Here is a 15,329-nt window from a genome sequence, read left to right on the forward strand (position 1 = left end):
CCCCACGCTCCCTCCCAGCCTGGGGTCCTCCCCTTCCTCCCACCCTTCCCCCTTACCTGAGGTTCAAGCATGGGGCAGCCACATGGGGCTTCTGGCTGGGGGGGCGGGGCTGGGGGGGCTGTGCTGTTGTGGGAGCCCGCCGGGCTTCCCCTGGGTCCTACTGCCCTTGGTTCCTGTCATTTTTGACAGGAACCAAGGGCAGATAAGTATAAAAATTTTCCAAATTTTTTTTAGGGGCCCTGTGCTAGGGGATAGGTATTCATCACATCTTTTGTAGCCTCTTGGTTACCTTTTGATCTCTTTTTCTTCATAAATCTTTGCACAGAAAGTTACGATAGTACTGGCCTGGGTAAACATACACAATACTATCTTACAGTGTGTCAAAGCCAGAGGCCAAAACCAATTTTTACGAGTTCCAAATCAAGACACTTACTTGCACAAACTTGGCAACTGACACTAAGATCAGAGTAGAAAAAGAAAGTGCTCAGTTTACACTAAATCAATATAGTGCAGTGGTCTTATGACTGCAATGAGTTAGCTCAGATTTTCCTGTCTGCAAGATTATTCCCCTACAAAACAGGGCTGCAAAACTAAACCATGAGTCATGCTGAGGAAGCTGGCAGCTTTCATTTCTCCAGCCTCATCGGGAGACTGAACAAATATACCCAGATAACCACACAATTAAAAGGCTAACAAGGAAGTGAGGAACCACTATGTATTTTGTAAATACCCAAAACTTGGTATCCCAGAAGTAGATGGACAAGGATGGAAGAACAGCAGCATCCAGGATGGCAGGCACAGCCCGCAGTTATATTCCATAATAGGGTACTGGTCCCCTTCACAGTGATGTTGAAGAAAGACACACTGGCCTACGCAATCCTACATGTACCATAGTTCCACCTTCTAACTAAGCCTCTGAAGGCAGGTTGCCTTCCTATGGACAGCTAAGGAAGTGACACATCAACAACTTTGTCACAACAAAAATACTAAGGAACTCGGATCAGCAGAGACTCCCTATGCCTGACGAAGGGTGGCTGCACCCAAAAGCTTGCTAAGAACTTTTTTCCAACTACTAATAAAAGATATCACATCTACCCAAAAAACCTTGCTGGCCAAAAAACTACCCATACACCCATCAGTGACATGAAAAAAAAAAAATAGACTAGTTTCACTCCCAATGATGAATGTAAAACTGCCTCAGAATGATTAACCAATGTGTTTTCATATAAAAACGTGACTCCTTCCTAAAACAAATTCTGCATTCTAGTTATGAAAACACAGACTATTTAATCAACTGGCAACAAGGAACAAAGAAACTGCAGCTCCTAAAATCGAAACATAAATCATCATCGCCACAACAATAAGCTTGGCTATTTTTAAAGTACCCAAACCCAGGTTAAGTCAATGCTCTGGTTTTTGGCAAGTGGTTCCAACATGAATGTTAAAAAGTCTATACAGACTGAACATGAATAGGTTGTTCAATATTTGCACAGTTAACACAGGTTCATGCAAGCAGGATTAGAAAGTGCTAGATAAGGACTGAAATTCAGATAAAGATTTCCTTTTCCGTTGTGCTACAGTACACTAAGTTAACCAACAAGAGCTCAAGAGAAGCTCTCATGCAGGAGATGCAACCTACAGATGAGAAACACCTGTGCAGTTATTCACATGCTATCCAAGTCGAGAGCTTCTCAAGCAGAATTTGAATATTACGGCAGAACTAAAAGGGCAGCCGAGCTTTTCGTGCCACAGCCTTGTAAATTTTTAATAAATACAAGTAGTGTACAATAAGTTATTCTGCTGCGCTGAGAGTTATCATTTGTGTTATTCTTAATTTCACTCATCTAGGTCTTGAAGGAAAAAAAAATTGCTTCAAAACAACAAACATTTAAATGCCCATAACCTAGGGGAACTCGTTCCCATCTGTGAGGAATACTTGGCTTCCTAAGCAAATTATGCACAAAATGGATCTAAACCAGAATCTTCAAATATCGTTTCATAAAAAGCACCAATACAGCAATGTCCTCTAAAAACAATAGCCCAAATGCTAGAGACGAGTTGATCAGGAGTTCAAGAGAAAGAATGAGAATTTTTACATAACCTGGCTGGTACATCCATTCTACAATGCAGGAAGTATTGCATGTTTCAAAAACTTTGGCTTCCAGCTTTTTTTCAGCACGGTAGTTAATTATGAAAATACAAACTTGCAAGTACAAATGATTAGAGACCTACCTAAAAACTCAATTTTGCAGATTTCACAGAAACTGCAAAAAAAATATTGTTGTCTGTGACTGCCAGGAAATCCAGCACTGGCTGCAATTTCCTACAAAAATCAGCCAACCGCTCCCCCCCAAAAATAGTAGCAATGTAGACTGCCTATCAGTGGTGAGGGCAGGGCAAAAAGCAGTAGTGATGAGTGAAGGCACCTTCCACCAACCAGTGGCGAGAAGCAGAGCCATCAGAGCAGAGCCCCTCTGCCAGTCAACAGTGAGGGGTGGGGCCACCATGAAATTGCCTTTGCGCACCATGAGCTGGCCACAAAAAAATCCTTGGTCTCACCACAACTTAGGAAGGTTCCCAATAATGATTAAGGTACTGCAGTTTATGTAGACGCTATTGCTCCGAGCAGTTACCTTTCTAAGGTAAGAAACCAATCCAAATCTCATTTAGTCCCTTCCTTAGAGATTTTGTTTTAACATAGTATATTATAGACTTTAAACAAGCTCATAATAATGCCCATATTTTTTAATTTCCTCATACTAATTATCCCACATTTCCTCCAACCTCTACTGAAAAAACAGCAGAGAAAGTGCCAGACCCCTAGAAAGGGAAAGCTGCCTGAACAGTGCTCTACCTGGACAAGATGCAAAAATGTGAACACCATACACTGACTGTTGTGTGGAATTCAGACAAGAATATATCCAAATTTCACATATGGGTTGGCAATATCTGAACAATCAGAGGCACGCTATGCATTTAGAAGCAGAAGAGAGATCAAAATGTTAAGGGTGCCAAATGTTAAAAAAATAATTTTTAGGTAGGCAAAAACTATACTAGCGTCTCCAAGTTACATGTTATAATTTCACTGTATATGGTGCTAAACGGGATAAAACTTTAGTCTTGTTCCTCAGAGTGCACATTATGCTGCTTTAATGGATATTTCATCATATGTCAGCCTTCATATGTGCTGGAAATAACATAGATGACATTTTGATTTAAACAGTGTTGTCTTTTCAAAATATGGTTATTTAAACTGTACAATTTAGAAATTAAGTTATGGAGATGTAGCAATTACATTGCATAATTTTAATGTAGCTGCTTGGACTGCTATTCACCAGCAAAAAATCATTACTTTGAACAGCTTGCTGAAGATGGAATAATTTAATATGTAATAAGAACATGCATCTCCTCCTATGTTATCTTTTTGCCTCTGCTCCAAAGTGCTGGAGAGCAAGCATGATAAAGACCAACAATGTACAGTTCATCTAGAACTCAATCCAACTAACATGCAAACGTTACTAAAGACACCATCTAATTACTAACAAGCCAAGAAACACTGTTCATTAAAGTTGAAGAACTACATCCCCAAGTTTAGTCTGAGGGAGCCATGATCCTTAAAGATGTTCTTTCAAGGTTTCTGCTACATTTAAATCATATTCAAAATGGATGCATTACAGCTCTGGAAGTCAATACTAAGCCAAAGCCATAGGAATGAATTCTGTCCCAGAGACTCAAATGGGAAAACCTCCAACCTCAGCCGCAGGAATGTAAAAGATTCCACTTTTGGCCCATCTAACCCTCAAGTACATAATGTGAAGAACTATGGGGAGAGGCTGAGGAAAAGGAATTTAGGATGATGTAGGGCAGTGACAGTATTTTGCAAATTTCTATAAAAGAATACTCTTCAAGTCCATTATACTAGGAAGAGTGCCATACCATCAAGATTATACCACTGTGAATTTTCTTAAGTGACTTTCACAGAATTCAGGAGTGGAAAAAATACATAACCAACAGCATATAAAGTAGGGAAAACTGGGCAAAGTTGCTATTGAAGCCTAGTGAGTTTAGAAAAATTTGGAAGCCTAACAAATTTAAAAGAAAAATCATTTTTAAAATAGCAGTATTGCCAACTTGCGTGATTTTTGGCATTGGTCTTAAAAGTCTAAACTTGAGGAATGTGAAAAATGTAGCTCTTTCATATCTATATATTAAGGTAACGTTAAGGACAATGCCAAAAATCATGAGAGTTGGCAATACTGAAATAGTCAGGTTGATAATTTTGCTAGAGATCAAACCTGGCTGTACTCAAAACTCCTCTAAAATGTGTCAGCCTCACAGCCAACACTGCACTAAATTTATGACTTTTAAGCTGCTCCCAAGAGCTTGGCTACAATTTTCACACTCTGTTCACTCAGATATATCCTAAGGAAAATCTGAAAATGGACAAAAGTGTACGGGTTAGGAAGAAGTACAGTGCATGATTTATATGTTAAAAAACACAGTGCATAAAAGATGCATGACAACTTGCATTTTTCATCAGTTTGCTGCAGCTTAAAGAAGTCAGGTGAACCTTGATCCTTTCTAACACCCAGAAAAGCAACACCACTTCCATTCGTCCGTCTCCAAGGTATGTCAAAGTGCACTCACTCTCATGATACATTCTTGATTTTTTTTCATATTTTTGCATTCAGGTACTCAGCATCTGAATTTATCGTATGAGTTGGGGGAAATTTCTTCAGGACCCAATCTGGGTATCTGTTTAAACTTTGAAACAGCAGGGTTGCTAGGGCTCAATTTCTTCCCCTTGCTATCATATCTCCAGCCAGAATCTGATGCAACAGACTAAGGTATAATTTTTCTTTTCTTTTTTTGAAATAAAAAGGGCCACTAGCAATTAGTCAGAAGGCACCTACAAAGCTTTGTTTCATTCTTACCCTCTTGTTTCTTTTTTACCTTCCATGATTAGCACTGCAACTTCAAGGAGAAATCTAAAGTAGTAACTGGAATATGCAATACTGTGTTCACAAATTCATTCAGTGCCGACTGTGCGCCAAAGAAAATGTATGGTAATACGTTACAGATGTGAAAGGAAATGGCATAGCCAGTCATAATATAAAGATCAGCCCATTTTGATTAGTCATATCTCAAAGTCTAATAGTCATGACAAGTCTTCTGGCTTTTGCAATAGTCTTTTACACTGTTAATATGCGTCTCTATGCAAGTTTGCCATCGTGAGAGAAAGATACTCCTAAAATATAATAAACGTATCCTAATACATATATGTGGGCTCTCAGAAAATAAGTCATTCATAGGTGGACTTTAGTAAAAAGAGGTTCCTTGCACATGTGAAGAAGTAGAGTTTGTCGTCTTTTACTTTTAGGAAAAAAAACACTGGTGTTTTCCCTGAAAAACTCACCAAATTTCAGTTTTGACTAGCAGATCATTATGGTAAAAAGAGCGCAACAAGAAAGATTTGCTTACAAGAGAAACTATGAGCAAAAAGTATGCAGACATGCTTATAGATGGATAGAAAACTGGCTGGAGCATTGGGCTCAGAGGGTAATCCTCAATGTCTAGTGGGCACCTGGCATCAAGTGGAGTGCCCCCAGGGGTCAGTCCTGGGGCTGTTTTATCCAATGTCTTCATCAACGACCCGGAAGATGGCACAGAGTGCACCTTCAGCAAGTCTGCAGATGAGACCAAGCTGGAGGGAGTAGAAGATACACTGAAGGGTAGGGCTAAGATTCAGAGTAACCTAGACAAATTGGAGGCCTGGGCCAAAAGGAATCTCATGAGGTTCAACAAGAACAAGTACAAAGTCCTGCACTTAGGACAGAACAATCCCATGCACCGGTACAGGCTGGGGGCTGACTGGTTGGGCAGCAGCTCTGCAGAAGAGGACCTGGGGGTTACAGTGGATGATAAGCTGAATACGAGCCAACAGTATGCCCTTGATGCAGAGAAGGCTAACAGCATACTGGGCTGCATTGGCAGGTGTGCTGCCAGCAAGTCAAAGGAAGTAATTATTCCCCTCTAGTCACTACTGGTGAGGTCACATCTGGGAGTACCGTGTTCAGTTTTGGGCCCCCCATCACAGAAAGGATGTGGACATATTGGAGAGGGTCCAGTAGAGGGCAACAAAAATGGGTCTGGGGGGCTCGACTTATGAGGAAAGACTACAGGAATTGGGCGCGTTTATTCTAGAGAAAAGAGAAGACTGAGGGGGGATTTAATAGCAGCCTTCAACTACCTGAAGGGGGTTTGAACGAGGATGGAGCTGTTCTCAGTGGTGGCAGATGAGAACAAGGAGCAATAGGCTCAAGTTGCAGCAAGGGAAGTATAGGTTAGATATTAGGAGGAATTTTCTTACCAGGAGGATAGTAAAACCCTGGAACAGGTTACCCAGAGAGGTGGTGGAGTCTCTACCCTTAGAAGTTTTTAAGACCTGGATAGACAAAGCTTTGGCTGGGATAATTTAGTTGGAGATGGTCCTGCCCTGAGCAGGAGGTTGGACCAGAGGCGACCTCCTGAGGTCCCTTCCAACCCTAATTTTCTATGATCCTATGACAGAACTAGCATCGAAAAGTCAACCACCCCACTAATGCATCTAGAGACAATGTTTGTGTGCAAATAAACATTAGTATACAGAAGTATGGAAATTCCAATCTATATTGCAGATATTTTCTACCTTCCAAATCCAGGGCTGTGAATCTAAATGGATGTGACATGCCATGCACAGAATAAAGGACAACAGTGACACCCCTACCATGAAACTGAGGTTTTTAGCAATGTTCTACTACTATAGCACAGAGATGACTGTTCAAGTTCTGCTAGGCTTGGCTCTACCGATGCAGGTATCATCACAGAGGTAGCTGCCTTCATATTCTGTAACACTGAACAATACTGGAAAATGGAGCATGAATATATTCCAAGTCTTCACATGGAAATCTCAGTTATCCTGCAAAATAAAACTATAACTACTGCTGGAAGCTGAGATGCACACAAGTCTTAAAAGGAAAAGGAGGAGTGTGGGAGAGCATCCTGGTTCAGCTCTATTACCCTGTAAAAGGAAAATCCTAGAGTTAACAAATGCCTTAAAATTTTCCTTGAATTACTTCCAAACACAGGAAAAAATACCCGTCTTCAAGTATTTGGTTTCAGTAGGAATCTTGTACACACCCTTTCAGAAGCGTCTCTGCTCACAAAATGGAAGCAAACAGGTAGTATTTAGATTCCTCCAAAAATTAGGACCAGCGTCTGTTTGGCAGTGTCTTTTATTGTACCAATAAAATATTGTACGTAACTGGAGAGAGGTCAGACCAGCAGCAGGTACAGTCTAAACTAAATACCAGGTAGAACAATAAATCCTCTAACATCTCCCCATATGATATAGTTGATCCAATAGAAGAGATCGCCATACCATCCTTACTTCTCACAGATTCTCTGGCCCATCACAGCTACAACAGCACCGCAACCCTACTAAAAAGTGAACCTCCTTGAATGCGTTTAATTTTTTTAAACCATTCTATTAAGTTATCTAGATTTTTCTTCAATATGAGCGCTCCCACACTTGACGGAGCTAACGGTAATAATTTGGGAGTTAACAATAATATTGTTTAGCCTGTAGCTAAACACTTCAAAGTTGAATGCCTAAGTTCTGCTTTGTTTCGTTTTAATTGTGCTTCACATTGGCGTCATCAACTTTTTAAAGCCGTATCATGTTGACTACTTTGTTTTAAAAGACAGTCTTTTGAAGCAGTATTTACCTGCATTCTGATTCATTTTCAATACATTGCTTAATTATGTCCTCATAATTTTAGATTCACAATTTGTTATGTAGCTTAAATTAGAATGTATCATACTCCAGGGACTTAATGCCACCTGATTCCCTGGAGTATAAAACAAACCTAAACATTTTAAGTTTATTATATGTCTTTAATATCAAGATTAATTTTAAGTCAAACTAGTGTGTCATCCTTTTACTGACTCCAATGGAGGCCTCAGATCTTGCCCTTAGGCCCTAGCAAGATGGAACAATAACCTGAGAGCAGATGGGTTTATATCCCAAAGCATTCCAAGGGACTGTGAAATTTGGGAATGAGCACTGCCCTCCAGTAATCTTGTGTGTTTACAAGTGGAATCAATACAGTTGAGTCTCAGAGGCCTAGCTTAACTGGACTTTATTATGGACGAGATTCTTCAACTTCTGTTGTCCATTTTGAATTTTAAAAGCCTGTAACTGCAAGTATACTTCAACACCATCCTTCTGAAAAATAAGAAGGGGAAGCAATGGAAAAACAAAACAAAACAAAACAGCTGCTTGTCAGATCAAGTTGCAGAAATCGTTTAAGATTAAGCCATTTGGAAGGAGACTAAATTCATAAAATGTTAATCATGCATTGCTTAAGCTTGAAAGTAACCTGAGAAGGTCTTCATTTGAATGGCAAAAGCTTTGTGCATCTTCAGAGTAAGGTCAGTGGCAATCTGTCCCAGCTGGTAAACAGCAACAACGGAAGCGGATTTGTTAAAACAGGTTGCAGATGAATAGAGTGGATTCAGTTATAAGCAATGCTGTACTAGATGGGGACAATTCATACTTGTAGGAGTCTGGGAAGCGAAGAGCAGCTGATGAACACCAAATCTTTGATAATAACCCTCTTCTCAGAGAGATTATTATTTTGCTTTTAGCACATTCTAGTTTGTGAAGAAGCAGGTGCTATATCTATTTATGATGGCCAACACTGCAAAACACAGCACATCCAAAGTGAAAATGGAAAAAGATTTTGTAATTATTTTTAGAAAAACCTGAAAAGCCATTTTATTTTATTTATTTATTTATTTTTTTTACAGAAAAGTTCTCTTTCCAGAAGAAAAATTTCTGCAAAGCAGATTTAACATAAATTATCACAAATGACAAATGGAACAATAACTCAGCTGAGTGCATAATGACAGAGCAAAGCTGTGAAAGCAGGCTACCTATGGACATCCTCTGGGGTGGAAGCTTCAAATGACGGGCAGCAAAGAGGACAGAATATTAATATAGTCTGTATTTGTAAGGTCAACTAAAATGATAAATACAAAAGTTTCATTTTTTTTCCTAACACTGTACAGTAAAATAAAGCAACAAGAACAGATCTGTTAAAGGCTTCCTCTAAATTTAAAAAACTTGCAAGCAGCAATAATTAGTCTCTTGAGAACAAATCAGGGAGCTGATGAGTACATACAACTCTCACTGACTACAGAAACAGTTACTCCTCAACATCTTTACATTATAAAGCCCTTGGGAAGTAAATATTTAAGTAAATCCTTGGATGACCTCAGATACATGTTTTCAGACATTAAATTGGGACTTGGTAGGGGTTACAAGGGTTAAATGAATATCAGCTGATCCACTGTGGTGCGTTTGGGGATGGAGCTTTTATTAAAACGTTTGGCTTCAAAAGCCTTAAAAACCCCCAAACAAAACCAAACCAAACCCAACCCAACCCAAGAGGCCTTCCTGTTTATTACACATAGACACACTAATAATGGGAGCAGGCTCAAGATAAAGGATATAGAGAATAACCTTAGCGGCCCCACCACGTTGAAGCAAAAGCTAAAGATCTATTTTTAACAGCTGTTCCACCTTTGAAACCTCACCAAATAAAAACGCTCAACTGGCAGTCAGAATTGGTTGGAAACTTTCCTATTAAATGTTTTTATGCTTAAAAAGAAAAAATAAAAACTAAAAAAACAAAACCCTTTCATTGAAAGAAAAGCACTTTGCAGAAATGCGTCAGATCTCTCCCACTTACCCTTCCAAAGGCTCTCAGCCTGCTAAGGAGGTTTCAAAATGTGTTTGGTTTCCTGCCACCAGTCTGGCTTCCCAACCAGGCATAGTGCCTGTGGGCCAGAAAACCCAGAGCCTCCAGACTCCTGGATGAGTTGGTTCCCAGCACCTGGCAAGCCAACTGTCCTCAGAATCGAGTAGCACGAGGAGTCAAATGCTCCAGAAGTCTAGAGGCCTTGGATCCCCCCAGTCTCGAGACAAATCACCATGGCAAGGCGGGTGAGGGGCAGGGGATGCCAAACCCCCAAAAGCCAGTTTCAATATTAACACTGAGAGGACAGGAGCAGTAACAAAGCAAAAATAATTTATCGGTTCCAGCCAGCAGTTGCCAGATCCGAAGAAGCGTCTTACTGGAGAAACACCATGATTCAATGGTTTGTGAAATGAATTCTGAAAAAGTTTTGGTTTTGAGTTTTTGGGCTTTTTGTCCCAGTTTGGACAAACAAAAGAAATTCCAAAAAGTATCATGGAACAGAAGTCTGGTTTTCAAGCCAGCTACACTAGCATACATTAACACAGTTTAGGAATGATTTAATTGAAGAATGGAATACCCAGACTGAATCCACAGATAAACAATGTCAAACATCATACATACTTCGTTACTATATTTACTATTTGAAGTAGACATCATACTTGAACCTTTGCATGATTTTTAATCACGAGAGACATACACACTTATTTTGAAGTAAACTTAACTACACCTCACCTGACCTTTAGGATTTTAATTACAAAACTCACCTTAATAAGCTGAGTACACATTCTGCACTCTCTTACAAATGCTACTCTAAGGTTTAAATGGATTTATGCAACAGAGTAATTATTTCAAATACAGAAGGCAATTCATTATCAAAGCTGATGACATTGGCCTAAACTTGTGCAATTACAAGCTAACTGGCATTCCATGGAATAAAACCTCAGAAAAGGCATTTTGCTGACATAGCTAATGTATTCCTGAAGCCGAGAGTCAAGCTCAAGCTGCAATATTATGATCCAATTGGGCAAAGTCACTTCTGAATCAGTGGTTTTCAGGACATGATGATGCTGACAAAAGGGGGTTTTAATCTCACTAGACAAATACTGAAAAGCAGAATTTAAGTATATTGCGTAGGTGACAGGGAAGTTAATTCATTCTTTTGCACTGTGCTTATGACAAATACACACTTCAAGTGACTATGAAATACAGGTATCAAACCACTGACTCCTCTTTTGAAAGTGAATATGATTTACTCAGCCTGGAAACAGTATGACATGTGCATTTGATATAAATTATTCAAAAGATGGCTAAAATCTCACTCATTTAAGACGTACAGGCCCCCACCGGTGCATATTGCTGAATGGATCAGAAACAGGGTTTTTAGTATCAGAAGGCTAGTGGAAGTAATCAAAGTAACAGCACTGAATCAAAATTGGATGACCAGATAAAAAAAAAACCACCAGAATTCACTGATGCAGGAAAGCCACCCTCAAAGAAAATAAGCATTTGTGATAAGAACAAAAGCAGATTCAACTGTTGTTATTCCAAACAAAATATAATGATTTTAAGTGGGGATTGTTGGGGATAAAGAGTCTTATTTTTTTCCAAATACTTACATTCCAAAAACAAAATAAGACCAATTAAAATCCCAGTGTTTAGGTTACTCTGCATCAGACTCTTATTGCATCTTTTGTTTATTCTTCAAAGGGCAGCAAAGAATAAGAAAAAAGTCTGGCATTTCAGTCATCCCACGCCTTTTCCCAAAAAGTTGCTTTTCAAACCCTCCAAGTGTTTTGACTAGGTGTTTGTGTCACTCAATCCTTGACAGCCCAGAAGCAGAAAACTGAGCTCAAAACTCAAATTCAGCCAAAGTGTGATGATTCAGTAGAAGCTTAAAAAAAACCAGATCCTGAAATAACTGCTAAGAGCCACTTACAGCATATAATAATGTCACAATCAATCTCTGCCTCACAGATTTTTCCCCGCTCCTTAAGTATTTAAGAGTACCACATCCCAACTGTGTAAAAATAAATGTCCTTTCTACCTAGGAGAACTTGTACAATCTCCACTCTTTCCTATGCCTGATGAACGGTGAGTGTGCCTGAAAGCTTGCAGATAAATACAACAGTGTTTGCAAATATCTAGTTGGTCTAATAAAACAAAGCACCTCTTCCACGAGTTTTGATTCCTTTTGTCGTTTCCTTAAATTCCAAACTCTAATACAACTTGGACATGTAGTATACTTAATCATATTGATGAGAGAATTACTATCATGCATGCTTGGGCCAAAATAAATTGAAGTCAGAGTACATACAAGTATTTATGTGAATTCACACTCAACAACAAAATTAGTTTTGTGCATATTTTTGTGCTTTATGGAACATTTTCTAGATTATGAAAATACTAAGTTTAATTTACGATTAGCTACTGTAAAACACTGCTGAAGGCGGTTTATCTCAGATGGATAACGAAACTCTTACCATATAAAATGCATACGTACCTCAAAAATAGCACACTACCAAATAGAGAGCAAGCCTGGCCGTGATGGTAATGCTAAAAGTAGGTAAAAAAAAATCTTGAGCATTTAAAAAAAAAGTGCCACCTGTGCTCAGCTTTACTCTTGTGAATCCATTACAGAAAATGTCTTTCTGGTTTATTTCAGTGAAGAATATCCTAACCCCAATGAAATCAGCGGTGCTGGCAGAACAGAAAATGCTATTAAAGTTCAAGAAACCCTTTAGAGCATTTTCTAGGGATTTGCTGAACAGATGGGCCAAAGGACTCCAGAACCAAACACTGCCTGTGAAGAAGTTTCTGAACCTAAGCCTGGGACTCAAATATTGCTTCACTCTAGCAAGTTACAGAAAAAGCAATCCGATTTCTCAAGAAGCACCACAGAGAAAAAAAAATAGCACCTGCTTGACTGAATCTAGCTTGACGTCATTCTACCTCTTGATTTTAAAGGAAGCGAAAGAACTAGAAACATTCGAGAGCTGGTTTGGGGAGGTTAGTGTCCATCACCCTTGTAATAGCCAACCAAAAAAAGTAGATCTTCATTCTGTGCTCAGACCAACATGGGAGAGAGGGAAGAAAACTCTTTAAAAGCAGCAGAGAAGATCTGTGACCAAGGACACGTGCATGGTCTGCACTTTTGGGAGAAGGAATGCAAGAGAACAGATTGATCCTTTCCAGATGAAGGCAGGATCCTAAAGCATTTGAAAAACAACTGTAACAGGATCAATGGAAACGAACTGACATAACAGGGTGGGAGGCCAGTCCACCTTTCTTTCTCCTCTAGCCAGCAAATCTCAGCTTGGTGTCACAGTATTGTAAAGGCAAGGTTCTTTGGGTAGATGTGATATCTTTTAATTAGACCAACTGAGTAGCTGGAAAAAAAGTTCTTTGCAAGCTTTCGGGCACAAGTACCCTTCTTCAGGAATAGGGAGACTCTGCTATTGTTCTGCAAAAGCAGGGGAAGAACGGCAAGATCTAGACTGGGTGAAATGGGAAGTCACATAAACGCTGGGAAGAAATCTTTGAAAACAATATCTAAAAGTTAGTGTGATGAGTGCCAACACATGAAACAAGCCATGGAACTGGAAGTTCCCTGATGTTGCTGACAAGATCTTGGTCAACCACTGAACCAATTGGTTATCTACAATGCCAGTAGCTGGACAACTGCCTGAAGTACCTTTGTCATGTATCCAGGTTTGTAGCTGTATTGGTCTGGAGGCAAAAGAAATCAGTACTTGTGGTAGAGGTGATATCTTTTATTAGACCAACTAGATTTTTGCAAAAAAAAAATCTTTAATTGCAAGCTTTGTTTGGGCACAAGCACCCAAATGTTTGGGCACAAGCACCCTTCTTCAGGCACATGAGAAAAGACTGTACCTTTGGGAATGTCTCCCAGAAATTCTAAAAAACTTACGAGTTAAGAAAGCATCACATTATTCACTATTTTAGACAGAAATTCTACCACACTAAGTTCAAATGCAGTTTTTAGCATATTACAATTTGCACGCATAACTTACCCTTCTAGTGTTTTCAAGAACTTTTTGATCTGGCTTTCCATAGTTTGGTGGATTGGCATATGGATCGTAGCCAAGTTTTGCTAACATAGGTGCAATCACTGGCATATCTTGTAGAACATCTGCGGGTATTTTCCCAACCCATTTCGACAATGCTTCCACATTGACTGGCTTGATTACTTGATCCGTAGATCTTTCAACCCTGCATGAAAATAAATAAATAGTAGTTAGTAATGTCCCGCAAGGAATATTTACTGTTGAACTGGCATCAATGCCTTCAGTTTGTGATTTTGTTTAATAGCATGTTTATATAAAGCTAATAAGAAATAAAGCACAACTACATAAATACAAAAAAGGGAGAACATGAGAGTTGGCATGACCTATCAGAATAGACTTGCAGATTTTGTAGCTGATAAAAATTGTGCCTGTGCCCTCAAACTGAAAAGGACAAATAAGAAAATAAGCTGGCTTTGCACAGGATGTACTGGGAGTCAGATTAAACATTACAGCAATGAAAACTGCACTTTTCAAGCGTGTGTAAGTCTGACTCAAAGTAAATGAAAATCAGGTTACTTAGTGCTTAGAATCAATTTTGAAAAGTGACTTAAATACCCAAGTCACTTAGGCAGTTTTGAAAATGCTCACCCTAAAAAGTGATAGTAGAACAGTGAAATGGGAAACGCATGGTAAAATGGAACGAGAAACTGTTAGTAATTGCTATAACCACAATGCTTTATATTGTGTTATTGGCTAATTGAATGGTACCCAAATGCTTCTCTAATATTAGAGATATTTAATATAATTATTGGTTTTGTTTTACGATGCTACACTATTCTTTCTAGAAGCTACCTCTCCAAATTAAGTTGCTTAACATGGAAACACTAAGACTTCACCTTTTTGCATCAAAAGGAACAGGCAAAAAAGCCGCATCCATTCATGCTTGAAATGTTCTTTTGAACTGGAAAAGCACACACCTCTTCAGGTTCATCTTTCTCCTAAGAGAATTTATCATCACATATTTACACATAAAGAGCCTGAGGGAGCATTTCACATCTGTGCTTCACATAAGACAACAGGGGTTTGCTAGCCTGTACCTACAATTAAATGACTAAAGCTGTAAGAAGACATTAATGATCAAGCCATGCAGCCACTACATTTGCTTGCAGCCATTACACTACCCAGTGCCTGACATACTGCTGTCAAAAATTCTGACTATAAAAAACTTTGTTTAAAAATATTTAAGTTATCACCTACTGAAACAACACATAAAACAAACAGTAATCAGATTCCTGCACGATTAAACAAATATACAACCTGACTAGCACGTACATGAAACAAAAGTCAATGAAGACATTTAGATTGAGATTGAAAAACCGGTAAATCAGAGTTACAGATAGCAGGCTTCTCCTGAAAACATAACCAGGTATTAGGCGATTTTTTCCTCATAGATGAGAGTTTTGTTTGGGTTTTTTGCGGGGGTTTTTGGCTTGGGGGTGGG

The 15,329-nt window shown here is 39.1% G+C and overlaps 1 protein-coding gene across 3 annotated transcripts in view; it reads right to left on the reverse strand.

Annotated features, from left to right (window-relative positions):
- Positions 1-15,329, reverse strand: part of TPST1 (tyrosylprotein sulfotransferase 1) — a 59,339-nt gene that overhangs the window by 16,640 nt on the left and 27,370 nt on the right. For all 3 annotated transcript variants that reach the window (XM_019511348.1, XM_019511346.1, XM_019511347.1), the window contains exon 3: positions 13,835-14,033. In XM_019511348.1, coding sequence (XP_019366893.1) covers positions 13,835-14,033 — 199 coding nt within the window. The remainder of the gene's footprint in view (positions 1-13,834; positions 14,034-15,329) is intronic.

The sequence above is a fragment of the Gavialis gangeticus genome, unplaced genomic scaffold (assembly GCF_001723915.1).
Source record: "Gavialis gangeticus isolate Ggan-Ray unplaced genomic scaffold, GavGan_comp1, whole genome shotgun sequence".
NCBI lineage: Eukaryota > Metazoa > Chordata > Crocodylia > Gavialidae > Gavialis > Gavialis gangeticus.